Source organism: Ochotona curzoniae, unplaced genomic scaffold, assembly GCF_017591425.1.
Source record: "Ochotona curzoniae isolate NIBS_2020 unplaced genomic scaffold, NIBS_Ocur_1.0 contig_2699, whole genome shotgun sequence".
Taxonomy (NCBI): Eukaryota; Metazoa; Chordata; class Mammalia; order Lagomorpha; family Ochotonidae; genus Ochotona; species Ochotona curzoniae.
The window spans coordinates 3028077-3055195 of record NW_024465561.1 but is presented as its reverse complement, the minus strand read 5'-3'; the positions used below and the strand labels follow the sequence as shown (position 1 = coordinate 3055195).

The 27119-nt window shown below is 59.8% G+C and overlaps 2 protein-coding genes across 2 annotated transcripts in view; both read right to left on the bottom strand.

Moving 5' to 3' along the window:
* The window catches only part of LOC121153783 (Fc fragment of IgG binding protein), a 35437-nt gene extending 17565 nt beyond the window's left edge, over positions 1-17872 (bottom strand). The window contains 15 exon segments of the mRNA XM_040976528.1: positions 162-735; positions 1156-1754; positions 2963-3536; positions 3957-4555; positions 5758-6331; positions 6752-7350; positions 8553-9126; positions 9547-10145; positions 11345-11527; positions 11530-11917; positions 12338-12936; positions 14139-14712; positions 15133-15731; positions 16934-17507; positions 17801-17872. Of these exon segments, the coding sequence (XP_040832462.1) occupies positions 162-735; positions 1156-1754; positions 2963-3536; positions 3957-4555; positions 5758-6331; positions 6752-7350; positions 8553-9126; positions 9547-10145; positions 11345-11527; positions 11530-11917; positions 12338-12936; positions 14139-14712; positions 15133-15731; positions 16934-17507; positions 17801-17872 (7681 nt within the window).
* A 46-nt stretch (positions 17873-17918) lies between these two features.
* On the bottom strand, positions 17919-26947 carry LOC121153782 (IgGFc-binding protein-like). The gene is made up of 7 exons (XM_040976527.1): positions 26300-26947; positions 25306-25879; positions 23509-24107; positions 22515-23088; positions 20718-21316; positions 19724-20297; positions 17919-18526 (listed from the first exon to the last, which is right to left on the bottom strand). The coding sequence occupies exons 1-7, from the start codon at positions 26945-26947 to the stop codon at positions 17919-17921; spliced, it is 4176 nt and encodes a 1391-aa protein (XP_040832461.1).
* Positions 26948-27119: the final 172 nt, after the last annotated feature.

Below are 27119 nucleotides of genomic sequence, written 5' to 3'. Positions count from 1 at the left end.
CTCTTAAAGCATGAACGGAATTGGATGGCATCGCATGTCAACGGACAGACAGAAGGCTGCCACCTCCTACCCACAAGAACACTCAGGCAACACACACACACACACACACACACACACACACACACACACACACACACAGAGCTGCCACTGCGGCTACTTACGGCAAAACGTTTCGTTCCTCCAGGGGTACACGGTGGCTCCGGCAGCCTGGCACGCGGCAGCGTATGCCACCAATGTGTCACACGCCACATCAGGTTGTTCTGGTACCAGGCAGAGGTCATAGACACAGTCGCGCACAGCGCCCTGGGGATCCACGTGTTGGTGACACTCCCGGAAGGGACCTTCGGGGTCGGCCAGGATTCCACACTTCTCCTTCTTCTGCACCTGGTCGTTCAGCATCTCGTCCAGGTTGGGACATTCCTTCGTGGGTCCAGTCGCTTCACAGCCCGGGCCCGTCTCCTCCTCCTGCCAGCTGTTCCCGAAGTCTGTGGCATCAGTCGTTTGGCTGCCATTCCGCAGAGTCAAGTCATCGTTGGGGTCCTCGTTGAAGTTCCCGCAGAGACCACACATGGCATCTGTGTAGCTGCTGGGCACCTTGACAGTCACTAGAGCATCCCAGTTGAAGGTGACAGTCAGGCCAAAGTCTGTGTGGACCACGGCGTTGTTACCGAGGCGGTTCACCTGCACGCGCCCTCCAGCGGCCTCAAACGGAGGGTACTGAAGCACGCCATCCACCTGGGAGAGAAGGGAGGAGACCAGAAGGATGAGGAGGGTCAGCTAGCTGGTGTTCCTGCAGGCGTGTGTGGCTACCATGTCTCCGGGCTGTGCTCAGCCCCACCAGGGGCCTTGGCACCTGCTGCTTCTCCTGCCTGGAACGCCACCCAACCCCTCACTCTCCAGGCACCACCTGAAACCCACACCTCTCAGCCACCATGCTCTGCGCCTGCCTCCCACCACCACACCCACAGCCCGGCTCGGCTCGCCCCGCACCTCCCCTTCCTCTGCTGCAGCCCTGCTACCTTCCTCACCAGCAGCAACGCTCCCAGCTCAGCCCGACCCAGGACCTTCACCCCAAAATCCTTTTCCTTTCCCTTTCCCATTCCCTCACCCTTTCCTCAAACACAGCGACACCCACTGCCTTTGCCCTTAGCTCACCATCACTTGTCCTGGCTTCTTCCGGCTCATGACCAACTCCACGCCGTACACCTCCACCCGCACGGCGCCCGTGTAGCTCACGGCCTGGCTGCCCCGATGCTCATTCTCCACCAGCACCCGGAACTCGGGCAGCGTCATGTTGTTCGAGCCGCACGTGCCCGCCAGCAGGTACACGCAGGCGCCCATGAAGTCGTAGCGGCGGCCGTCGAAGGTCACGTAGTGTGGGTCTCCAGAGGCCTGGCAGGTGGCAGAACTCACGGGCACGCAGCCCAAGACACCATCAGACACCTGGCAGGTCTCCTGTGGGCCACAGGAGGAGGGCTCGCAGGACAGCTGGCCTCCCGCCTGGCAGGTGCAAAGGGAGTCACACTCGGGACCAGGGTAGAAGGTCTGGCCTGGCGGGTGGTAGGTGCCATTGTGAACACAGCCGCAGGATTCTGGGGCCACGCACGAGTTGCCGCTGAGCACAAAGCCGTCGTCGCACACACAGCTCTCGTAGCACGCAGAGCCACAGGCTCCGGTCACCGTGAGGTTCCCGCAGGTGGGCTGGCAGCCTTGGGCACACACCTCGTAGTGGCTGTGTTCTGGGCAGTTGGATGCTGTAGCAGAGACAGGGAGGCCATCCGTCAACACTCCCCGTTCCGACATACACTCTGGGACCCTCACACCTCCGTGTGCATTCACACGCGCTCACACACATGCAGAAACGCTCACACCACGAGCCGCCCCATGGCCCAGTGCGGCCTGGGGAACACACTTGACCGCTGGGACACTGATGATGACCGTTCCTTTCAGTCGAACAGCACTTGGGACTAACATTGTAGGCCCCGTCCAGTTGGCTCTGAGGTGCTACACGGGACCAGATTGAAACATCCACTTGCATGTGCACGGACATTCTGCCTGTGCATGTAGTGCTCTTCCACATTGCAATGGAAGCAGGATTTGGTCACACTCGAAATATCAACTTGTTGCAACTTTACAGCTGCTGCAAGAGTACTAAACCAATACCATCATAACGGAAGGAAACCTGTGCCCTTCTCCAAGGACTCTCCTGTCTCACTCGGGGCACTCCAAATTCCACACCCTTCACTGTCTCACACAGCAGCTTCTGACAAATCAGAATTTCACATGGCACACACCAGGCCTCTTTTCTACCCCTGTGCCCACCCAAGTGCATGAGTCATCCCTTGCTGCCTCCAGGGTGCACCTCAACGGGACGATGGGTCAGACACTGAGCCCAGGCGGGAACACATGGGTCTCCAACCTTCCGGGCGAGCAGAAGTGTGGGCAGACCACGTCTGTGCCCACGGCCACAGCCCGGTTCTCACCCAGACTGACCGAGGATGCTCTCCTGAGCGGGGCAGGCCAGCTGGGCACCAGGAGGACTCGCTTAGGGCAGGGCTGGGGCTATTCAGAACAGTAGCACTGCCGCTTCATCTCTGAGTGACGGCTGTCAGGTGGGAGTCAGGCAAGGTGCCACTGATGGGATGCCAGCTGTCCTTTCCCAGACATCGGCGGCATGCCGATCCTCTGCGACACTCGAGTTGCCATCATCCCAGGCTTAGAACCTCAACTTTCTGAATCTCACTCTTTCCATCTCTACCCTTAGGCTCAGGATAACCACAGTGTCTACATCAGGGGGCTCTTAAAGCATGAACGGAATGGGATGACATCGCATGTCAACGGACAGACAGAAGGCTGCCACCTCCTACCCACAAGAACACTCAGGCAACACACACACACACACACACACACACACACACACACACACACACACACACACAGAGCTGCCACTGCGGCTACTCACGGCAAAACGTTTCGTTCCTCCAGGGGTACACGGTGGCTCCGGCAGCCTGGCACGCGGCAGCGTATGCCACCAATGTGTCACACGCCACATCAGGTTGTTCTGGTACCAGGCAGAGGTCATAGACACAGTCGCGCACAGCGCCCTGGGGATCCACGTGTTGGTGACACTCCCGGAAGGGACCATTGGGGTCGGCCAGGATTCCACACTTCTCCTTCTTCTGCACCTGGTCGTTCAGCATCTCGTCCAGGTTGGGACATTCCTTCGTGGGTCCAGTCGCTTCACAGCCCGGGCCCGTCTCCTCCTCCTGCCAGCTGTTCCCGAAGTCTGTGGCATCAGTCGTTTGGCTGCCATTCCGCAGAGTCAAGTCATCGTTGGGGTCCTCGTTGAAGTTCCCGCAGAGACCACACATGGCATCTGTGTAGCTGCTGGGCACCTTGACAGTCACTAGAGCATCCCAGTTGAAGGTGACAGTCAGGCCAAAGTCTGTGTGGACCACGGCGTTGTTACCGAGGCGGTTCACCTGCACGCGCCCTCCAGCGGCCTCAAACGGAGGGTACTGAAGCACGCCATCCACCTGGGAGAGAAGGGAGGAGACCAGAAGGATGAGGAGGGTCAGCTAGCTGGTGTTCCTGCAGGCGTGTGTGGCTACCATGTCTCCGGGCTGTGCTCAGCCCCACCAGGGGCCTTGGCACCTGCTGCTTCTCCTGCCTGGAACGCCACCCAACCCCTCACTCTCCAGGCACCACCTGAAACCCACACCTCTCAGCCACCATGCTCTGCGCCTGCCTCCCACCACCACACCCACAGCCCGGCTCGGCTCGCCCCGCACCTCCCCTTCCTCTGCTGCAGCCCTGCTACCTTCCTCACCAGCAGCAACGCTCCCAGCTCAGCCCGACCCAGGACCTTCACCCCAAAATCCTTTTCCTTTCCCTTTCCCATTCCCTCACCCTTTCCTCAAACACAGCGACACCCACTGCCTTTGCCCTTAGCTCACCATCACTTGTCCTGGCTTCTTCCGGCTCATGACCAACTCCACGCCGTACACCTCCACCCGCACGGCGCCCGTGTAGCTCACGGCCTGGCTGCCCCGATGCTCATTCTCCACCAGCACCCGGAACTCGGGCAGCGTCATGTTGTTCGAGCCGCACGTGCCCGCCAGCAGGTACACGCAGGCGCCCATGAAGTCGTAGCGGCGGCCGTCGAAGGTCACGTAGTGTGGGTCTCCAGAGGCCTGGCAGGTGGCAGAACTCACGGGCACGCAGCCCAAGACACCATCAGACACCTGGCAGGTCTCCTGTGGGCCACAGGAGGAGGGCTCGCAGGACAGCTGGCCTCCCGCCTGGCAGGTGCAAAGGGAGTCACACTCGGGACCAGGGTAGAAGGTCTGGCCTGGCGGGTGGTAGGTGCCATTGTGAACACAGCCGCAGGATTCTGGGGCCACGCACGAGTTGCCGCTGAGCACAAAGCCGTCGTCGCACACACAGCTCTCGTAGCACGCAGAGCCACAGGCTCCGGTCACCGTGAGGTTCCCGCAGGTGGGCTGGCAGCCTTGGGCACACACCTCGTAGTGGCTGTGTTCTGGGCAGTTGGATGCTGTAGCAGAGACAGGGAGGCCATCCGTCAACACTCCCCGTTCCGACATACACTCTGGGACCCTCACACCTCCGTGTGCATTCACACGCGCTCACACACATGCAGAAACGCTCACACCACGAGCCGCCCCATGGCCCAGTGCGGCCTGGGGAACACACTTGACCGCTGGGACACTGATGATGACCGTTCCTTTCAGTCGAACAGCACTTGGGACTAACATTGTAGGCCCCGTCCAGTTGGCTCTGAGGTGCTACACGGGACCAGATTGAAACATCCACTTGCATGTGCACGGACATTCTGCCTGTGCATGTAGTGCTCTTCCACATTGCAATGGAAGCAGGATTTGGTCACACTCGAAATATCAACTTGTTGCAACTTTACAGCTGCTGCAAGAGTACTAAACCAATACCATCATAACGGAAGGAAACCTGTGCCCTTCTCCAAGGACTCTCCTGTCTCACTCGGGGCACTCCAAATTCCACACCCTTCACTGTCTCACACAGCAGCTTCTGACAAATCAGAATTTCACATGGCACACACCAGGCCTCTTTTCTACCCCTGTGCCCACCCAAGTGCATGAGTCATCCCTTGCTGCCTCCAGGGTGCACCTCAACGGGACGATGGGTCAGACACTGAGCCCAGGCGGGAACACATGGGTCTCCAACCTTCCGGGCGAGCAGAAGTGTGGGCAGACCACGTCTGTGCCCACGGCCACAGCCCGGTTCTCACCCAGACTGACCGAGGATGCTCTCCTGAGCGGGGCAGGCCAGCTGGGCACCAGGAGGACTCGCTTAGGGCAGGGCTGGGGCTATTCAGAACAGTAGCACTGCCGCTTCATCTCTGAGTGACGGCTGTCAGGTGGGAGTCAGGCAAGGTGCCACTGATGGGATGCCAGCTGTCCTTTCCCAGACATCGGCGGCATGCCGATCCTCTGCGACACTCGAGTTGCCATCACCCCAGGCTTAGAACCTCAACTTTCTGAATCTCACTCTTTCCATCTCTACCCTTAGGCTCAGGATAACCACAGTGTCTACATCAGGGGGCTCTTAAAGCATGAACGGAATGGGATGACATCGCATGTCAACGGACAGACAGAAGGCTGCCACCTCCTACCCACAAGAACACTCAGGCAACACATACACACACACACACACACACACACACACACACACACACACAGAGCTGCCACTGCGGCTACTCACGGCAAAACGTTTCATTCCTCCAGGGGTACACGGTGGCTCCGGCAGCCTGGCACGCGGCAGCGTATGCCACCAATGTGTCACACGCCACATCAGGTTGTTCTGGTACCAGGCAGAGGTCATAGACACAGTCGCGCACAGCGCCATCGGGTTGCACGTGTTGGTGACACTCCCGGAAGGGACCATTGGGGTCGGCCAGGATTCCACACTTCTCCTTCTTCTGCACCTGGTCGTTCAGCATCTCGTCCAGGTTGGGACATTCCTTCGTGGGTCCAGTCGCTTCACAGCCCGGGCCCGTCTCCTCCTCCTGCCAGCTGTTCCCGAAGTCTGTGGCATCAGTCGTTTGGCTGCCATTCCGCAGAGTCAAGTCATCGTTGGGGTCCTCGTTGAAGTTCCCGCAGAGACCACACATGGCATCTGTGTAGCTGCTGGGCACCTTGACAGTCACTAGAGCATCCCAGTTGAAGGTGACAGTCAGGCCAAAGTCTGTGTGGACCACGGCGTTGTTACCGAGGCGGTTCACCTGCACGCGCCCTCCAGCGGCCTCAAACGGAGGGTACTGAAGCACACCATCCACCTGGGAGAGAAGGGAGGAGACCAGAAGGATGAGGAGGGTCAGCTAGCTGGTGTTCCTGCAGGCGTGTGTGGCTACCATGTCTCCGGGCTGTGCTCAGCCCCACCAGGGGCCTTGGCACCTGCTGCTTCTCCTGCCTGGAACGCCACCCAACCCCTCACTCTCCAGGCACCACCTGAAACCCACACCTCTCAGCCACCATGCTCTGCGCCTGCCTCCCACCACCACACCCACAGCCCGGCTCGGCTCGCCCCGCACCTCCCCTTCCTCTGCTGCAGCCCTGCTACCTTCCTCACCAGCAGCAACGCTCCCAGCTCAGCCCGACCCAGGACCTTCACCCCAAAATCCTTTTCCTTTCCCTTTCCCATTCCCTCACCCTTTCCTCAAACACAGCGACACCCACTGCCTTTGCCCTTAGCTCACCATCACTTGTCCTGGCTTCTTCCGGCTCATGACCAACTCCACGCCGTACACCTCCACCCGCACGGCGCCCGTGTAGCTCACGGCCTGGCTGCCCCGATGCTCATTCTCCACCAGCACCCGGAACTCGGGCAGCGTCATGTTGTTCGAGCCGCACGTGCCCGCCAGCAGGTACACGCAGGCGCCCATGAAGTCGTAGCGGCGGCCGTCGAAGGTCACGTAGTGTGGGTCTCCAGAGGCCTGGCAGGTGGCAGAACTCACGGGCACGCAGCCCAAGACACCATCAGACACCTGGCAGGTCTCCTGTGGGCCACAGGAGGAGGGCTCGCAGGACAGCTGGCCTCCCGCCTGGCAGGTGCAAAGGGAGTCACACTCGGGACCAGGGTAGAAGGTCTGGCCTGGCGGGTGGTAGGTGCCATTGTGAACACAGCCGCAGGATTCTGGGGCCACGCACGAGTTGCCGCTGAGCACAAAGCCGTCGTCGCACACACAGCTCTCGTAGCACGCAGAGCCACAGGCTCCGGTCACCGTGAGGTTCCCGCAGGTGGGCTGGCAGCCTTGGGCACACACCTCGTAGTGGCTGTGTTCTGGGCAGTTGGATGCTGTAGCAGAGACAGGGAGGCCATCCGTCAACACTCCCCGTTCCAACATACACTCTGGGACCCTCACACCTCCGTGTGCATTCACACGCGCTCACACACATGCAGAAACGCTCACACCACGAGCCGCCCCATGGCCCAGTGCGGCCTGGGGAACACACTTGACCGCTGGGACACTGATGATGACCGTTCCTTTCAGTCGAACAGCACTTGGGACTAACATTGTAGGCCCCGTCCAGTTGGCTCTGAGGTGCTACACGGGACCAGATTGAAACATCCACTTGCATGTGCACGGACATTCTGCCTGTGCATGTAGTGCTCTTCCACATTGCAATGGAAGCAGGATTTGGTCACACTCGAAATATCAACTTGTTGCAACTTTACAGCTGCTGCAAGAGTACTAAACCAATACCATCATAACGGAAGGAAACCTGTGCCCTTCTCCAAGGACTCTCCTGTCTCACTCGGGGCACTCCAAATTCCACACCCTTCACTGTCTCACACAGCAGCTTCTGACAAATCAGAATTTCACATGGCACACACCAGGCCTCTTTTCTACCCCTGTGCCCACCCAAGTGCATGAGTCATCCCTTGCTGCCTCCAGGGTGCACCTCAACGGGACGATGGGTCAGACACTGAGCCCAGGCGGGAACACATGGGTCTCCAACCTTCCGGGCGAGCAGAAGTGTGGGCAGACCACGTCTGTGCCCACGGCCACAGCCCGGTTCTCACCCAGACTGACCGAGGATGCTCTCCTGAGCGGGGCAGGCCAGCTGGGCACCAGGAGGACTCGCTTAGGGCAGGGCTGGGGCTATTCAGAACAGTAGCACTGCCGCTTCATCTCTGAGTGACGGCTGTCAGGTGGGAGTCAGGCAAGGTGCCACTGATGGGATGCCAGCTGTCCTTTCCCAGACATCGGCGGCATGCCGATCCTCTGCGACACTCGAGTTGCCATCACCCCAGGCTTAGAACCTCAACTTTCTGAATCTCACTCTTTCCATCTCTACCCTTAGGCTCAGGATAACCACAGTGTCTACATCAGGGGGCTCTTAAAGCATGAACGGAATGGGATGACATCGCATGTCAACGGACAGACAGAAGGCTGCCACCTCCTACCCACAAGAACACTCAGGCAACACACACACACACACACACACACACACACACACACACACACACACAGAGCTGCCACTGCGGCTACTTACGGCAAAACGTTTCATTCCTCCAGGGGTACACGGTGGCTCCGGCAGCCTGGCACGCGGCAGCGTATGCCACCAATGTGTCACACGCCACATCAGGTTGTTCTGGTACCAGGCAGAGGTCATAGACACAGTCGCGCACAGCGCCCTGGGGATCCACGTGTTGGTGACACTCCCGGAAGGGACCATTGGGGTCGGCCAGGATTCCACACTTCTCCTTCTTCTGCACCTGGTCGTTCAGCATCTCGTCCAGGTTGGGACATTCCTTCGTGGGTCCAGTCGCTTCACAGCCCGGGCCCGTCTCCTCCTCCTGCCAGCTGTTCCCGAAGTCTGTGGCATCAGTCGTTTGGCTGCCATTCCGCAGAGTCAAGTCATCGTTGGGGTCCTCGTTGAAGTTCCCGCAGAGACCACACATGGCATCTGTGTAGCTGCTGGGCACCTTGACAGTCACTAGAGCATCCCAGTTGAAGGTGACAGTCAGGCCAAAGTCTGTGTGGACCACGGCGTTGTTACCGAGGCGGTTCACCTGCACGCGCCCTCCTGCGGCCTCAAACGGAGGGTACTGAAGCACACCATCCACCTGGGAGAGAAGGGAGGAGACCAGAAGGATGAGGAGGGTCAGCTAGCTGGTGTTCCTGCAGGCGTGTGTGGCTACCATGTCTCCGGGCTGTGCTCAGCCCCCCCAGGGGCCTTGGCACCTGCTGCTTCTCCTGCCTGGAACGCCACCCAACCCCTCACTCTCCAGGCACCACCTGAAACCCACACCTCTCAGCCACCATGCTCTGCGCCTGCCTCCCACCACCACACCCACAGCCCGGCTCGGCTCGCCCCGCACCTCCCCTTCCTCTGCTGCAGCCCTGCTACCTTCCTCACCAGCAGCAACGCTCCCAGCTCAGCCCGACCCAGGACCTTCACCCCAAAATCCTTTTCCTTTCCCTTTCCCATTCCCTCACCCTTTCCTCAAACACAGCGACACCCACTGCCTTTGCCCTTAGCTCACCATCACTTGTCCTGGCTTCTTCCGGCTCATGACCAACTCCACGCCGTACACCTCCACCCGCACGGCGCCCGTGTAGCTCACGGCCTGGCTGCCCCGATGCTCATTCTCCACCAGCACCCGGAACTCGGGCAGCGTCATGTTGTTCGAGCCGCACGTGCCCGCCAGCAGGTACACGCAGGCGCCCATGAAGTCGTAGCGGCGGCCGTCGAAGGTCACGTAGTGTGGGTCTCCAGAGGCCTGGCAGGTGGCAGAACTCACGGGCACGCAGCCCAAGACACCATCAGACACCTGGCAGGTCTCCTGTGGGCCACAGGAGGAGGGCTCGCAGGACAGCTGGCCTCCCGCCTGGCAGGTGCAAAGGGAGTCACACTCGGGACCAGGGTAGAAGGTCTGGCCTGGCGGGTGGTAGGTGCCATTGTGAACACAGCCGCAGGATTCTGGGGCCACGCACGAGTTGCCGCTGAGCACAAAGCCGTCGTCGCACACACAGCTCTCGTAGCACGCAGAGCCACAGGCTCCGGTCACCGTGAGGTTCCCGCAGGTGGGCTGGCAGCCTTGGGCACACACCTCGTAGTGGCTGTGTTCTGGGCAGTTGGATGCTGTAGCAGAGACAGGGAGGCCATCCGTCAACACTCCCCGTTCCGACATACACTCTGGGACCCTCACACCTCCGTGTGCATTCACACGCGCTCACACACATGCAGAAACGCTCACACCACGAGCCGCCCCATGGCCCAGTGCGGCCTGGGGAACACACTTGACCGCTGGGACACTGATGATGACCGTTCCTTTCAGTCGAACAGCACTTGGGACTAACATTGTAGGCCCCGTCCAGTTGGCTCTGAGGTGCTACACGGGACCAGATTGAAACATCCACTTGCATGTGCACGGACATTCTGCCTGTGCATGTAGTGCTCTTCCACATTGCAATGGAAGCAGGATTTGGTCACACTCGAAATATCAACTTGTTGCAACTTTACAGCTGCTGCAAGAGTACTAAACCAATACCATCATAACGGAAGGAAACCTGTGCCCTTCTCCAAGGACTCTCCTGTCTCACTCGGGGCACTCCAAATTCCACACCCTTCACTGTCTCACACAGCAGCTTCTGACAAATCAGAATTTCACATGGCACACACCAGGCCTCTTTTCTACCCCTGTGCCCACCCAAGTGCATGAGTCATCCCTTGCTGCCTCCAGGGTGCACCTCAACGGGACGATGGGTCAGACACTGAGCCCAGGCGGGAACACATGGGTCTCCAACCTTCCGGGCGAGCAGAAGTGTGGGCAGACCACGTCTGTGCCCACGGCCACAGCCCGGTTCTCACCCAGACTGACCGAGGATGCTCTCCTGAGCGGGGCAGGCCAGCTGGGCACCAGGAGGACTCGCTTAGGGCAGGGCTGGGGCTATTCAGAACAGTAGCACTGCCGCTTCATCTCTGAGTGACGGCTGTCAGGTGGGAGTCAGGCAAGGTGCCACTGATGGGATGCCAGCTGTCCTTTCCCAGACATCGGCGGCATGCCGATCCTCTGCGACACTCGAGTTGCCATCACCCAGGCTTAGAACCTCAACTTTCTGAATCTCACTCTTTCCATCTCTACCCTTAGGCTCAGGATAACCACAGTGTCTACATCAGGGGGCTCTTAAAGCATGAACGGAATGGGATGACATCGCATGTCAACGGACAGACAGAAGGCTGCCACCTCCTACCCACAAGAACACTCAGGCAACACACACACACACACACACACACACACACACACACACACACACAGAGCTGCCACTGCGGCTACTTACGGCAAAACGTTTCATTCCTCCAGGGGTACACGGTGGCTCCGGCAGCCTGGCACGCGGCAGCGTATGCCACCAATGTGTCACACGCCACATCAGGTTGTTCTGGTACCAGGCAGAGGTCATAGACACAGTCGCGCACAGCGCCCTGGGGATCCACGTGTTGGTGACACTCCCGGAAGGGACCTTGGGGTCGGCCAGGATTCCACACTTCTCCTTCTTCTGCACCTGGTCGTTCAGCATCTCGTCCAGGTTGGGACATTCCTTCGTGGGTCCAGTCGCTTCACAGCCCGGGCCCGTCTCCTCCTCCTGCCAGCTGTTCCCGAAGTCTGTGGCATCAGTCGTTTGGCTGCCATTCCGCAGAGTCAAGTCATCGTTGGGGTCCTCGTTGAAGTTCCCGCAGAGACCACACATGGCATCTGTGTAGCTGCTGGGCACCTTGACAGTCACTAGAGCATCCCAGTTGAAGGTGACAGTCAGGCCAAAGTCTGTGTGGACCACGGCGTTGTTACCGAGGCGGTTCACCTGCACGCGCCCTCCAGCGGCCTCAAACGGAGGGTACTGAAGCACGCCATCCACCTGGGAGAGAAGGGAGGAGACCAGAAGGATGAGGAGGGTCAGCTAGCTGGTGTTCCTGCAGGCGTGTGTGGCTACCATGTCTCCGGGCTGTGCTCAGCCCCACCAGGGGCCTTGGCACCTGCTGCTTCTCCTGCCTGGAACGCCACCCAACCCCTCACTCTCCAGGCACCACCTGAAACCCACACCTCTCAGCCACCATGCTCTGCGCCTGCCTCCCACCACCACACCCACAGCCCGGCTCGGCTCGCCCCGCACCTCCCCTTCCTCTGCTGCAGCCCTGCTACCTTCCTCACCAGCAGCAACGCTCCCAGCTCAGCCCGACCCAGGACCTTCACCCCAAAATCCTTTTCCTTTCCCTTTCCCATTCCCTCACCCTTTCCTCAAACACAGCGACACCCACTGCCTTTGCCCTTAGCTCACCATCACTTGTCCTGGCTTCTTCCGGCTCATGACCAACTCCACGCCGTACACCTCCACCCGCACGGCGCCCGTGTAGCTCACGGCCTGGCTGCCCCGATGCTCATTCTCCACCAGCACCCGGAACTCGGGCAGCGTCATGTTGTTCGAGCCGCACGTGCCCGCCAGCAGGTACACGCAGGCGCCCATGAAGTCGTAGCGGCGGCCGTCGAAGGTCACGTAGTGTGGGTCTCCAGAGGCCTGGCAGGTGGCAGAACTCACGGGCACGCAGCCCAAGACACCATCAGACACCTGGCAGGTCTCCTGTGGGCCACAGGAGGAGGGCTCGCAGGACAGCTGGCCTCCCGCCTGGCAGGTGCAAAGGGAGTCACACTCGGGACCAGGGTAGAAGGTCTGGCCTGGCGGGTGGTAGGTGCCATTGTGAACACAGCCGCAGGATTCTGGGGCCACGCACGAGTTGCCGCTGAGCACAAAGCCGTCGTCGCACACACAGCTCTCGTAGCACGCAGAGCCACAGGCTCCGGTCACCGTGAGGTTCCCGCAGGTGGGCTGGCAGCCTTGGGCACACACCTCGTAGTGGCTGTGTTCTGGGCAGTTGGATGCTGTAGCAGAGACAGGGAGGCCATCCGTCAACACTCCCCGTTCCGACATACACTCTGGGACCCTCACACCTCCGTGTGCATTCACACGCGCTCACACACATGCAGAAACGCTCACACCACGAGCCGCCCCATGGCCCAGTGCGGCCTGGGGAACACACTTGACCGCTGGGACACTGATGATGACCGTTCCTTTCAGTCGAACAGCACTTGGGACTAACATTGTAGGCCCCGTCCAGTTGGCTCTGAGGTGCTACACGGGACCAGATTGAAACATCCACTTGCATGTGCACGGACATTCTGCCTGTGCATGTAGTGCTCTTCCACATTGCAATGGAAGCAGGATTTGGTCACACTCGAAATATCAACTTGTTGCAACTTTACAGCTGCTGCAAGAGTACTAAACCAATACCATCATAACGGAAGGAAACCTGTGCCCTTCTCCAAGGACTCTCCTGTCTCACTCGGGGCACTCCAAATTCCACACCCTTCACTGTCTCACACAGCAGCTTCTGACAAATCAGAATTTCACATGGCACACACCAGGCCTCTTTTCTACCCCTGTGCCCACCCAAGTGCATGAGTCATCCCTTGCTGCCTCCAGGGTGCACCTCAACGGGACGATGGGTCAGACACTGAGCCCAGGCGGGAACACATGGGTCTCCAACCTTCCGGGCGAGCAGAAGTGTGGGCAGACCACGTCTGTGCCCACGGCCACAGCCCGGTTCTCACCCAGACTGACCGAGGATGCTCTCCTGAGCGGGGCAGGCCAGCTGGGCACCAGGAGGACTCGCTTAGGGCAGGGCTGGGGCTATTCAGAACAGTAGCACTGCCGCTTCATCTCTGAGTGACGGCTGTCAGGTGGGAGTCAGGCAAGGTGCCACTGATGGGATGCCAGCTGTCCTTTCCCAGACATCGGCGGCATGCCGATCCTCTGCGACACTCGAGTTGCCATCACCCCAGGCTTAGAACCTCAACTTTCTGAATCTCACTCTTTCCATCTCTACCCTTAGGCTCAGGATAACCACAGTGTCTACATCAGGGGGCTCTTAAAGCATGAACGGAATGGGATGACATCGCATGTCAACGGACAGACAGAAGGCTGCCACCTCCTACCCACAAGAACACTCAGGCAACACACACACACACACACACACACACACACACACACACACACACACAGAGCTGCCACTGCGGCTACTTACGGCAAAACGTTTCATTCCTCCAGGGGTACACGGTGGCTCCGGCAGCCTGGCACGCGGCAGCGTATGCCACCAATGTGTCACACGCCACATCAGGTTGTTCTGGTACCAGGCAGAGGTCATAGACACAGTCGCGCACAGCGCCCTGGGGATCCACGTGTTGGTGACACTCCCGGAAGGGACCATTGGGGTCGGCCAGGATTCCACACTTCTCCTTCTTCTGCACCTGGTCGTTCAGCATCTCGTCCAGGTTGGGACATTCCTTCGTGGGTCCAGTCGCTTCACAGCCCGGGCCCGTCTCCTCCTCCTGCCAGCTGTTCCCGAAGTCTGTGGCATCAGTCGTTTGGCTGCCATTCCGCAGAGTCAAGTCATCGTTGGGGTCCTCGTTGAAGTTCCCGCAGAGACCACACATGGCATCTGTGTAGCTGCTGGGCACCTTGACAGTCACTAGAGCATCCCAGTTGAAGGTGACAGTCAGGCCAAAGTCTGTGTGGACCACGGCGTTGTTACCGAGGCGGTTCACCTGCACGCGCCCTCCTGCGGCCTCAAACGGAGGGTACTGAAGCACGCCATCCACCTGGGAGAGAAGGGAGGAGACCAGAAGGATGAGGAGGGTCAGCTAGCTGGTGTTCCTGCAGGCGTGTGTGGCTACCATGTCTCCGGGCTGTGCTCAGCCCCACCAGGGGCCTTGGCACCTGCTGCTTCTCCTGCCTGGAACGCCACCCAACCCCTCACTCTCCAGGCACCACCTGAAACCCACACCTCTCAGCCACCATGCTCTGCGCCTGCCTCCCACCACCACACCCACAGCCCGGCTCGGCTCGCCCCGCACCTCCCCTTCCTCTGCTGCAGCCCTGCTACCTTCCTCACCAGCAGCAACGCTCCCAGCTCAGCCCGACCCAGGACCTTCACCCCAAAATCCTTTTCCTTTCCCTTTCCCATTCCCTCACCCTTTCCTCAAACACAGCGACACCCACTGCCTTTGCCCTTAGCTCACCATCACTTGTCCTGGCTTCTTCCGGCTCATGACCAACTCCACGCCGTACACCTCCACCCGCACGGCGCCCGTGTAGCTCACGGCCTGGCTGCCCCGATGCTCATTCTCCACCAGCACCCGGAACTCGGGCAGCGTCATGTTGTTCGAGCCGCACGTGCCCGCCAGCAGGTACACGCAGGCGCCCATGAAGTCGTAGCGGCGGCCGTCGAAGGTCACGTAGTGTGGGTCTCCAGAGGCCTGGCAGGTGGCAGAACTCACGGGCACGCAGCCCAAGACACCATCAGACACCTGGCAGGTCTCCTGTGGGCCACAGGAGGAGGGCTCGCAGGACAGCTGGCCTCCCGCCTGGCAGGTGCAAAGGGAGTCACACTCGGGACCAGGGTAGAAGGTCTGGCCTGGCGGGTGGTAGGTGCCATTGTGAACACAGCCGCAGGATTCTGGGGCCACGCACGAGTTGCCGCTGAGCACAAAGCCGTCGTCGCACACACAGCTCTCGTAGCACGCAGAGCCACAGGCTCCGGTCACCGTGAGGTTCCCGCAGGTGGGCTGGCAGCCTTGGGCACACACCTCGTAGTGGCTGTGTTCTGGGCAGTTGGATGCTGTAGCAGAGACAGGGAGGCCATCCGTCAACACTCCCCGTTCCGACATACACTCTGGGACCCTCACACCTCCGTGTGCATTCACACGCGCTCACACACATGCAGAAACGCTCACACCACGAGCCGCCCCATGGCCCAGTGCGGCCTGGGGAACACACTTGACCGCTGGGACACTGATGATGACCGTTCCTTTCAGTCGAACAGCACTTGGGACTAACATTGTAGGCCCCGTCCAGTTGGCTCTGAGGTGCTACACGGGACCAGATTGAAACATCCACTTGCATGTGCACGGACATTCTGCCTGTGCATGTAGTGCTCTTCCACATTGCAATGGAAGCAGGATTTGGTCACACTCGAAATATCAACTTGTTGCAACTTTACAGCTGCTGCAAGAGTACTAAACCAATACCATCATAACGGAAGGAAACCTGTGCCCTTCTCCAAGGACTCTCCTGTCTCACTCGGGGCACTCCAAATTCCACACCCTTCACTGTCTCACACAGCAGCTTCTGACAAATCAGAATTTCACATGGCACACACCAGGCCTCTTTTCTACCCCTGTGCCCACCCAAGTGCATGAGTCATCCCTTGCTGCCTCCAGGGTGCACCTCAACGGGACGATGGGTCAGACACTGAGCCCAGGCGGGAACACATGGGTCTCCAACCTTCCGGGCGAGCAGAAGTGTGGGCAGACCACGTCTGTGCCCACGGCCACAGCCCGGTTCTCACCCAGACTGACCGAGGATGCTCTCCTGAGCGGGGCAGGCCAGCTGGGCACCAGGAGGACTCGCTTAGGGCAGGGCTGGGGCTATTCAGAACAGTAGCACTGCCGCTTCATCTCTGAGTGACGGCTGTCAGGTGGGAGTCAGGCAAGGTGCCACTGATGGGATGCCAGCTGTCCTTTCCCAGACATCGGCGGCATGCCGATCCTCTGCGACACTCGAGTTGCCATCACCCCAGGCTTAGAACCTCAACTTTCTGAATCTCACTCTTTCCATCTCTACCCTTAGGCTCAGGATAACCACAGTGTCTACATCAGGGGGCTCTTAAAGCATGAACGGAATGGGATGACATCGCATGTCAACGGACAGACAGAAGGCTGCCACCTCCTACCCACAAGAACACTCAGGCAACACACACACACACACACACACACACACACACACACACACACACACAGAGCTGCCACTGCGGCTACTCACGGCAAAACGTTTCGTTCCTCCAGGGGTACACGGTGGCTCCGGCAGCCTGGCACGCGGCAGCGTATGCCACCAATGTGTCACACGCCACATCAGGTTGTTCTGGTACCAGGCAGAGGTCATAGACACAGTCGCGCACAGCGCCCTGGGGATCCACGTGTTGGTGACACTCCCGGAAGGGACCTTCGGGGTCGGCCAGGATTCCACACTTCTCCTTCTTCTGCACCTGGTCGTTCAGCATCTCGTCCAGGTTGGGACATTCCTTCGTGGGTCCAGTCGCTTCACAGCCCGGGCCCGTCTCCTCCTCCTGCCAGCTGTTCCCGAAGTCTGTGGCATCAGTCGTTTGGCTGCCATTCCGCAGAGTCAAGTCATCGTTGGGGTCCTCGTTGAAGTTCCCGCAGAGACCACACATGGCATCTGTGTAGCTGCTGGGCACCTTGACAGTCACTAGAGCATCCCAGTTGAAGGTGACAGTCAGGCCAAAGTCTGTGTGGACCACGGCGTTGTTACCGAGGCGGTTCACCTGCACGCGCCCTCCAGCGGCCTCAAACGGAGGGTACTGAAGCACGCCATCCACCTGGGAGAGAAGGGAGGAGACCAGAAGGATGAGGAGGGTCAGCTAGCTGGTGTTCCTGCAGGCGTGTGTGGCTACCATGTCTCCGGGCTGTGCTCAGCCCCACCAGGGGCCTTGGCACCTGCTGCTTCTCCTGCCTGGAACGCCACCCAACCCCTCACTCTCCAGGCACCACCTGAAACCCACACCTCTCAGCCACCATGCTCTGCACCTGCCTCCCACCACCACACCCACAGCCCGGCTCGGCTCGCCCCGCACCTCCCCTTCCTCTGCTGCAGCCCTGCTACCTTCCTCACCAGCAGCAACGCTCCCAGCTCAGCCCGACCCAGGACCTTCACCCCAAAATCCTTTTCCTTTCCCTTTCCCATTCCCTCACCCTTTCCTCAAACACAGCGACACCCACTGCCTTTGCCCTTAGCTCACCATCACTTGTCCTGGCTTCTTCCGGCTCATGACCAACTCCACGCCGTACACCTCCACCCGCACGGCGCCCGTGTAGCTCACGGCCTGGCTGCCCCGATGCTCATTCTCCACCAGCACCCGGAACTCGGGCAGCGTCATGTTGTTCGAGCCGCACGTGCCCGCCAGCAGGTACACGCAGGCGCCCATGAAGTCGTAGCGGCGGCCGTCGAAGGTCACGTAGTGTGGGTCTCCAGAGGCCTGGCAGGTGGCAGAACTCACGGGCACGCAGCCCAAGACACCATCAGACACCTGGCAGGTCTCCTGTGGGCCACAGGAGGAGGGCTCGCAGGACAGCTGGCCTCCCGCCTGGCAGGTGCAAAGGGAGTCACACTCGGGACCAGGGTAGAAGGTCTGGCCTGGCGGGTGGTAGGTGCCATTGTGAACACAGCCGCAGGATTCTGGGGCCACGCACGAGTTGCCGCTGAGCACAAAGCCGTCGTCGCACACACAGCTCTCGTAGCACGCAGAGCCACAGGCTCCGGTCACCGTGAGGTTCCCGCAGGTGGGCTGGCAGCCTTGGGCACACACCTCGTAGTGGCTGTGTTCTGGGCAGTTGGATGCTGTAGCAGAGACAGGGAGGCCATCCGTCAACACTCCCCGTTCCGACATACACTCTGGGACCCTCACACCTCCGTGTGCATTCACACGCGCTCACACACATGCAGAAACGCTCACACCACGAGCCGCCCCATGGCCCAGTGCGGCCTGGGGAACACACTTGACCGCTGGGACACTGATGATGACCGTTCCTTTCAGTCGAACAGCACTTGGGACTAACATTGTAGGCCCCGTCCAGTTGGCTCTGAGGTGCTACACGGGACCAGATTGAAACATCCACTTGCATGTGCACGGACATTCTGCCTGTGCATGTAGTGCTCTTCCACATTGCAATGGAAGCAGGATTTGGTCACACTCGAAATATCAACTTGTTGCAACTTTACAGCTGCTGCAAGAGTACTAAACCAATACCATCATAACGGAAGGAAACCTGTGCCCTTCTCCAAGGACTCTCCTGTCTCACTCGGGGCACTCCAAATTCCACACCCTTCACTGTCTCACACAGCAGCTTCTGACAAATCAGAATTTCACATGGCACACACCAGGCCTCTTTTCTACCCCTGTGCCCACCCAAGTGCATGAGTCATCCCTTGCTGCCTCCAGGGTGCACCTCAACGGGACCATGGGTCAGACACTGAGCCCAGGCGGGAACACATGGGTCTCCAACCTTCCGGGCGAGCAGAAGTGTGGGCAGACCACGTCTGTGCCCACGGCCACAGCCCGGTTCTCACCCAGACTGACCGAGGATGCTCTCCTGAGCGGGGCAGGCCAGCTGGGCACCAGGAGGACTCGCTTAGGGCAGGGCTGGGGCTATTCAGAACAGTAGCACTGCCGCTTCATCTCTGAGTGACGGCTGTCAGGTGGGAGTCAGGCAAGGTGCCACTGATGGGATGCCAGCTGTCCTTTCCCAGACATCGGCGGCATGCCGATCCTCTGCGACACTCGAGTTGCCATCACCCAGGCTTAGAACCTCAACTTTCTGAATCTCACTCTTTCCATCTCTACCCTTAGGCTCAGGATAACCACAGTGTCTACATCAGGGGGCTCTTAAAGCATGAACGGAATGGGATGACATCGCATGTCAACGGACAGACAGAAGGCTGCCACCTCCTACCCACAAGAACACTCAGGCAACACACACACACACACACACACACACACACACACACACACACAGAGCTGCCACTGCGGCTACTCACGGCAAAACGTTTCGTTCCTCCAGGGGTACACGGTGGCTCCGGCAGCCTGGCACGCGGCAGCGTATGCCACCAATGTGTCACACGCCACATCAGGTTGTTCTGGTACCAGGCAGAGGTCATAGACACAGTCGCGCACAGCGCCCTGGGGATCCACGTGTTGGTGACACTCCCGGAAGGGACCTTCGGGGTCGGCCAGGATTCCACACTTCTCCTTCTTCTGCACCTGGTCGTTCAGCATCTCGTCCAGGTTGGGACATTCCTTCGTGGGTCCAGTCGCTTCACAGCCCGGGCCCGTCTCCTCCTCCTGCCAGCTGTTCCCGAAGTCTGTGGCATCAGTCGTTTGGCTGCCATTCCGCAGAGTCAAGTCATCGTTGGGGTCCTCGTTGAAGTTCCCGCAGAGACCACACATGGCATCTGTGTAGCTGCTGGGCACCTTGACAGTCACTAGAGCATCCCAGTTGAAGGTGACAGTCAGGCCAAAGTCTGTGTGGACCACGGCGTTGTTACCGAGGCGGTTCACCTGCACGCGCCCTCCAGCGGCCTCAAACGGAGGGTACTGAAGCACGCCATCCACCTGGGAGAGAAGGGAGGAGACCAGAAGGATGAGGAGGGTCAGCTAGCTGGTGTTCCTGCAGGCGTGTGTGGCTACCATGTCTCCGGGCTGTGCTCAGCCCCACCAGGGGCCTTGGCACCTGCTGCTTCTCCTGCCTGGAACGCCACCCAACCCCTCACTCTCCAGGCACCACCTGAAACCCACACCTCTCAGCCACCATGCTCTGCACCTGCCTCCCACCACCACACCCACAGCCCGGCTCGGCTCGCCCCGCACCTCCCCTTCCTCTGCTGCAGCCCTGCTACCTTCCTCACCAGCAGCAACGCTCCCAGCTCAGCCCGACCCAGGACCTTCACCCCAAAATCCTTTTCCTTTCCCTTTCCCATTCCCTCACCCTTTCCTCAAACACAGCGACACCCACTGCCTTTGCCCTTAGCTCACCATCACTTGTCCTGGCTTCTTCCGGCTCATGACCAACTCCACGCCGTACACCTCCACCCGCACGGCGCCCGTGTAGCTCACGGCCTGGCTGCCCCGATGCTCATTCTCCACCAGCACCCGGAACTCGGGCAGCGTCATGTTGTTCGAGCCGCACGTGCCCGCCAGCAGGTACACGCAGGCGCCCATGAAGTCGTAGCGGCGGCCGTCGAAGGTCACGTAGTGTGGGTCTCCAGAGGCCTGGCAGGTGGCAGAACTCACGGGCACGCAGCCCAAGACACCATCAGACACCTGGCAGGTCTCCTGTGGGCCACAGGAGGAGGGCTCGCAGGACAGCTGGCCTCCCGCCTGGCAGGTGCAAAGGGAGTCACACTCGGGACCAGGGTAGAAGGTCTGGCCTGGCGGGTGGTAGGTGCCATTGTGAACACAGCCGCAGGATTCTGGGGCCACGCACGAGTTGCCGCTGAGCACAAAGCCGTCGTCGCACACACAGCTCTCGTAGCACGCAGAGCCACAGGCTCCGGTCACCGTGAGGTTCCCGCAGGTGGGCTGGCAGCCTTGGGCACACACCTCGTAGTGGCTGTGTTCTGGGCAGTTGGATGCTGTAGCAGAGACAGGGAGGCCATCCGTCAACACTCCCCGTTCCGACATACACTCTGGGACCCTCACACCTCCGTGTGCATTCACACGCGCTCACACACATGCAGAAACGCTCACACCACGAGCCGCCCCATGGCCCAGTGCGGCCTGGGGAACACACTTGACCGCTGGGACACTGATGATGACCGTTCCTTTCAGTCGAACAGCACTTGGGACTAACATTGTAGGCCCCGTCCAGTTGGCTCTGAGGTGCTACACGGGACCAGATTGAAACATCCACTTGCATGTGCACGGACATTCTGCCTGTGCATGTAGTGCTCTTCCACATTGCAATGGAAGCAGGATTTGGTCACACTCGAAATATCAACTTGTTGCAACTTTACAGCTGCTGCAAGAGTACTAAACCAATACCATCATAACGGAAGGAAACCTGTGCCCTTCTCCAAGGACTCTCCTGTCTCACTCGGGGCACTCCAAATTCCACACCCTTCACTGTCTCACACAGCAGCTTCTGACAAATCAGAATTTCACATGGCACACACCAGGCCTCTTTTCTACCCCTGTGCCCACCCAAGTGCATGAGTCATCCCTTGCTGCCTCCAGGGTGCACCTCAACGGGACCATGGGTCAGACACTGAGCCCAGGCGGGAACACATGGGTCTCCAACCTTCCGGGCGAGCAGAAGTGTGGGCAGACCACGTCTGTGCCCACGGCCACAGCCCGGTTCTCACCCAGACTGACCGAGGATGCTCTCCTGAGCGGGGCAGGCCAGCTGGGCACCAGGAGGACTCGCTTAGGGCAGGGCTGGGGCTATTCAGAACAGTAGCACTGCCGCTTCATCTCTGAGTGACGGCTGTCAGGTGGGAGTCAGGCAAGGTGCCACTGATGGGATGCCAGCTGTCCTTTCCCAGACATCGGCGGCATGCCGATCCTCTGCGACACTCGAGTTGCCATCACCCCAGGCTTAGAACCTCAACTTTCTGAATCTCACTCTTTCCATCTCTACCCTTAGGCTCAGGATAACCACAGTGTCTACATCAGGGGGCTCTTAAAGCATGAACGGAATGGGATGACATCGCATGTCAACGGACAGACAGAAGGCTGCCACCTCCTACCCACAAGAACACTCAGGCAACACACACACACACACACACACACACACACACACACACACACAGAGCTGCCACTGCGGCTACTCACGGCAAAACGTTTCGTTCCTCCAGGGGTACACGGTGGCTCCGGCAGCCTGGCACGCGGCAGCGTATGCCACCAATGTGTCACACGCCACATCAGGTTGTTCTGGTACCAGGCAGAGGTCATAGACACAGTCGCGCACAGCGCCCTGGGGATCCACGTGTTGGTGACACTCCCGGAAGGGACCTTCGGGGTCGGCCAGGATTCCACACTTCTCCTTCTTCTGCACCTGGTCGTTCAGCATCTCGTCCAGGTTGGGACATTCCTTCGTGGGTCCAGTCGCTTCACAGCCCGGGCCCGTCTCCTCCTCCTGCCAGCTGTTCCCGAAGTCTGTGGCATCAGTCGTTTGGCTGCCATTCCGCAGAGTCAAGTCATCGTTGGGGTCCTCGTTGAAGTTCCCGCAGAGACCACACATGGCATCTGTGTAGCTGCTGGGCACCTTGACAGTCACTAGAGCATCCCAGTTGAAGGTGACAGTCAGGCCAAAGTCTGTGTGGACCACGGCGTTGTTACCGAGGCGGTTCACCTGCACGCGCCCTCCAGCGGCCTCAAACGGAGGGTACTGAAGCACGCCATCCACCTGGGAGAGAAGGGAGGAGACCAGAAGGATGAGGAGGGTCAGCTAGCTGGTGTTCCTGCAGGCGTGTGTGGCTACCATGTCTCCGGGCTGTGCTCAGCCCCACCAGGGGCCTTGGCACCTGCTGCTTCTCCTGCCTGGAACGCCACCCAACCCCTCACTCTCCAGGCACCACCTGAAACCCACACCTCTCAGCCACCATGCTCTGCACCTGCCTCCCACCACCACACCCACAGCCCGGCTCGGCTCGCCCCGCACCTCCCCTTCCTCTGCTGCAGCCCTGCTACCTTCCTCACCAGCAGCAACGCTCCCAGCTCAGCCCGACCCAGGACCTTCACCCCAAAATCCTTTTCCTTTCCCTTTCCCATTCCCTCACCCTTTCCTCAAACACAGCGACACCCACTGCCTTTGCCCTTAGCTCACCATCACTTGTCCTGGCTTCTTCCGGCTCATGACCAACTCCACGCCGTACACCTCCACCCGCACGGCGCCCGTGTAGCTCACGGCCTGGCTGCCCCGATGCTCATTCTCCACCAGCACCCGGAACTCGGGCAGCGTCATGTTGTTCGAGCCGCACGTGCCCGCCAGCAGGTACACGCAGGCGCCCATGAAGTCGTAGCGGCGGCCGTCGAAGGTCACGTAGTGTGGGTCTCCAGAGGCCTGGCAGGTGGCAGAACTCACGGGCACGCAGCCCAAGACACCATCAGACACCTGGCAGGTCTCCTGTGGGCCACAGGAGGAGGGCTCGCAGGACAGCTGGCCTCCCGCCTGGCAGGTGCAAAGGGAGTCACACTCGGGACCAGGGTAGAAGGTCTGGCCTGGCGGGTGGTAGGTGCCATTGTGAACACAGCCGCAGGATTCTGGGGCCACGCACGAGTTGCCGCTGAGCACAAAGCCGTCGTCGCACACACAGCTCTCGTAGCACGCAGAGCCACAGGCTCCGGTCACCGTGAGGTTCCCGCAGGTGGGCTGGCAGCCTTGGGCACACACCTCGTAGTGGCTGTGTTCTGGGCAGTTGGATGCTGTAGCAGAGACAGGGAGGCCATCCGTCAACACTCCCCGTTCCGACATACACTCTGGGACCCTCACACCTCCGTGTGCATTCACACGCGCTCACACACATGCAGAAACGCTCACACCACGAGCCGCCCCATGGCCCAGTGCGGCCTGGGGAACACACTTGACCGCTGGGACACTGATGATGACCGTTCCTTTCAGTCGAACAGCACTTGGGACTAACATTGTAGGCCCCGTCCAGTTGGCTCTGAGGTGCTACACGGGACCAGATTGAAACATCCACTTGCATGTGCACGGACATTCTGCCTGTGCATGTAGTGCTCTTCCACATTGCAATGGAAGCAGGATTTGGTCACACTCGAAATATCAACTTGTTGCAACTTTACAGCTGCTGCAAGAGTACTAAACCAATACCATCATAACGGAAGGAAACCTGTGCCCTTCTCCAAGGACTCTCCTGTCTCACTCGGGGCACTCCAAATTCCACACCCTTCACTGTCTCACACAGCAGCTTCTGACAAATCAGAATTTCACATGGCACACACCAGGCCTCTTTTCTACCCCTGTGCCCACCCAAGTGCATGAGTCATCCCTTGCTGCCTCCAGGGTGCACCTCAACGGGACCATGGGTCAGACACTGAGCCCAGGCGGGAACACATGGGTCTCCAACCTTCCGGGCGAGCAGAGGTGTGGGCAGACCACGTCTGTGCCCACGGCCACAGCCCGGTTCTCACCCAGACTGACCGAGGATGCTCTCCTGAGCGGGGCAGGCCAGCTGGGCACCAGGAGGACTCGCTTAGGGCAGGGCTGGGGCTATTCAGAACAGTAGCACTGCCGCTTCATCTCTGAGTGACGGCTGTCAGGTGGGAGTCAGGCAAGGTGCCACTGATGGGATGCCAGCTGTCCTTTCCCAGACATCGGCGGCATGCCGATCCTCTGCGACACTCGAGTTGCCATCACCCCAGGCTTAGAACCTCAACTTTCTGAATCTCACTCTTTCCATCTCTACCCTTAGGCTCAGGATAACCACAGTGTCTACATCAGGGGGCTCTTAAAGCATGAACGGAATGGGATGACATCGCATGTCAACGGACAGACAGAAGGCTGCCACCTCCTACCCACAAGAACACTCAGGCAACACACACACACACACACACACACACACACACACACACACACAGAGCTGCCACTGCGGCTACTCACGGCAAAACGTTTCGTTCCTCCAGGGGTACACGGTGGCTCCGGCAGCCTGGCACGCGGCAGCGTATGCCACCAATGTGTCACACGCCACATCAGGTTGTTCTGGTACCAGGCAGAGGTCATAGACACAGTCGCGCACAGCGCCCTGGGGATCCACGTGTTGGTGACACTCCCGGAAGGGACCTTCGGGGTCGGCCAGGATTCCACACTTCTCCTTCTTCTGCACCTGGTCGTTCAGCATCTCGTCCAGGTTGGGACATTCCTTCGTGGGTCCAGTCGCTTCACAGCCCGGGCCCGTCTCCTCCTCCTGCCAGCTGTTCCCGAAGTCTGTGGCATCAGTCGTTTGGCTGCCATTCCGCAGAGTCAAGTCATCGTTGGGGTCCTCGTTGAAGTTCCCGCAGAGACCACACATGGCATCTGTGTAGCTGCTGGGCACCTTGACAGTCACTAGAGCATCCCAGTTGAAGGTGACAGTCAGGCCAAAGTCTGTGTGGACCACGGCGTTGTTACCGAGGCGGTTCACCTGCACGCGCCCTCCAGCGGCCTCAAACGGAGGGTACTGAAGCACGCCATCCACCTGGGAGAGAAGGGAGGAGACCAGAAGGATGAGGAGGGTCAGCTAGCTGGTGTTCCTGCAGGCGTGTGTGGCTACCATGTCTCCGGGCTGTGCTCAGCCCCACCAGGGGCCTTGGCACCTGCTGCTTCTCCTGCCTGGAACGCCACCCAACCCCTCACTCTCCAGGCACCACCTGAAACCCACACCTCTCAGCCACCATGCTCTGCACCTGCCTCCCACCACCACACCCACAGCCCGGCTCGGCTCGCCCCGCACCTCCCCTTCCTCTGCTGCAGCCCTGCTACCTTCCTCACCAGCAGCAACGCTCCCAGCTCAGCCCGACCCAGGACCTTCACCCCAAAATCCTTTTCCTTTCCCTTTCCCATTCCCTCACCCTTTCCTCAAACACAGCGACACCCACTGCCTTTGCCCTTAGCTCACCATCACTTGTCCTGGCTTCTTCCGGCTCATGACCAACTCCACGCCGTACACCTCCACCCGCACGGCGCCCGTGTAGCTCACGGCCTGGCTGCCCCGATGCTCATTCTCCACCAGCACCCGGAACTCGGGCAGCGTCATGTTGTTCGAGCCGCACGTGCCCGCCAGCAGGTACACGCAGGCGCCCATGAAGTCGTAGCGGCGGCCGTCGAAGGTCACGTAGTGTGGGTCTCCAGAGGCCTGGCAGGTGGCAGAACTCACGGGCACGCAGCCCAAGACACCATCAGACACCTGGCAGGTCTCCTGTGGGCCACAGGAGGAGGGCTCGCAGGACAGCTGGCCTCCCGCCTGGCAGGTGCAAAGGGAGTCACACTCGGGACCAGGGTAGAAGGTCTGGCCTGGCGGGTGGTAGGTGCCATTGTGAACACAGCCGCAGGATTCTGGGGCCACGCACGAGTTGCCGCTGAGCACAAAGCCGTCGTCGCACACACAGCTCTCGTAGCACGCAGAGCCACAGGCTCCGGTCACCGTGAGGTTCCCGCAGGTGGGCTGGCAGCCTTGGGCACACACCTCGTAGTGGCTGTGTTCTGGGCAGTTGGATGCTGTAGCAGAGACAGGGAGGCCATCCGTCAACACTCCCCGTTCCGACATACACTCTGGGACCCTCACACCTCCGTGTGCATTCACACGCGCTCACACACATGCAGAAACGCTCACACCACGAGCCGCCCCATGGCCCAGTGCGGCCTGGGGAACACACTTGACCGCTGGGACACTGATGATGACCGTTCCTTTCAGTCGAACAGCACTTGGGACTAACATT

What these genes read in the sequence shown, in the direction of transcription:
- LOC121153782 (XM_040976527.1), bottom strand. Translation starts at nt 26,947, where the DNA reads ATGTCGGAACGGGGAGTGTTGACGGATGGCCTCCCTGTCTCTGCTACA. An exon ending in AGAAGCCAGGACAAGTGATG is followed by an intron (nt 25,880 to 26,299) that starts GTGAGCTAAGGG and finishes CTTCTCTCCCAG; the next exon opens with GTGGATGGCGTGCTTCAGTA. An exon ending in GAGGAACGAAACGTTTTGCC is followed by an intron (nt 24,108 to 25,305) that starts GTGAGTAGCCGC and finishes TCTCTGCTACAG; the next exon opens with CATCCAACTGCCCAGAACAC.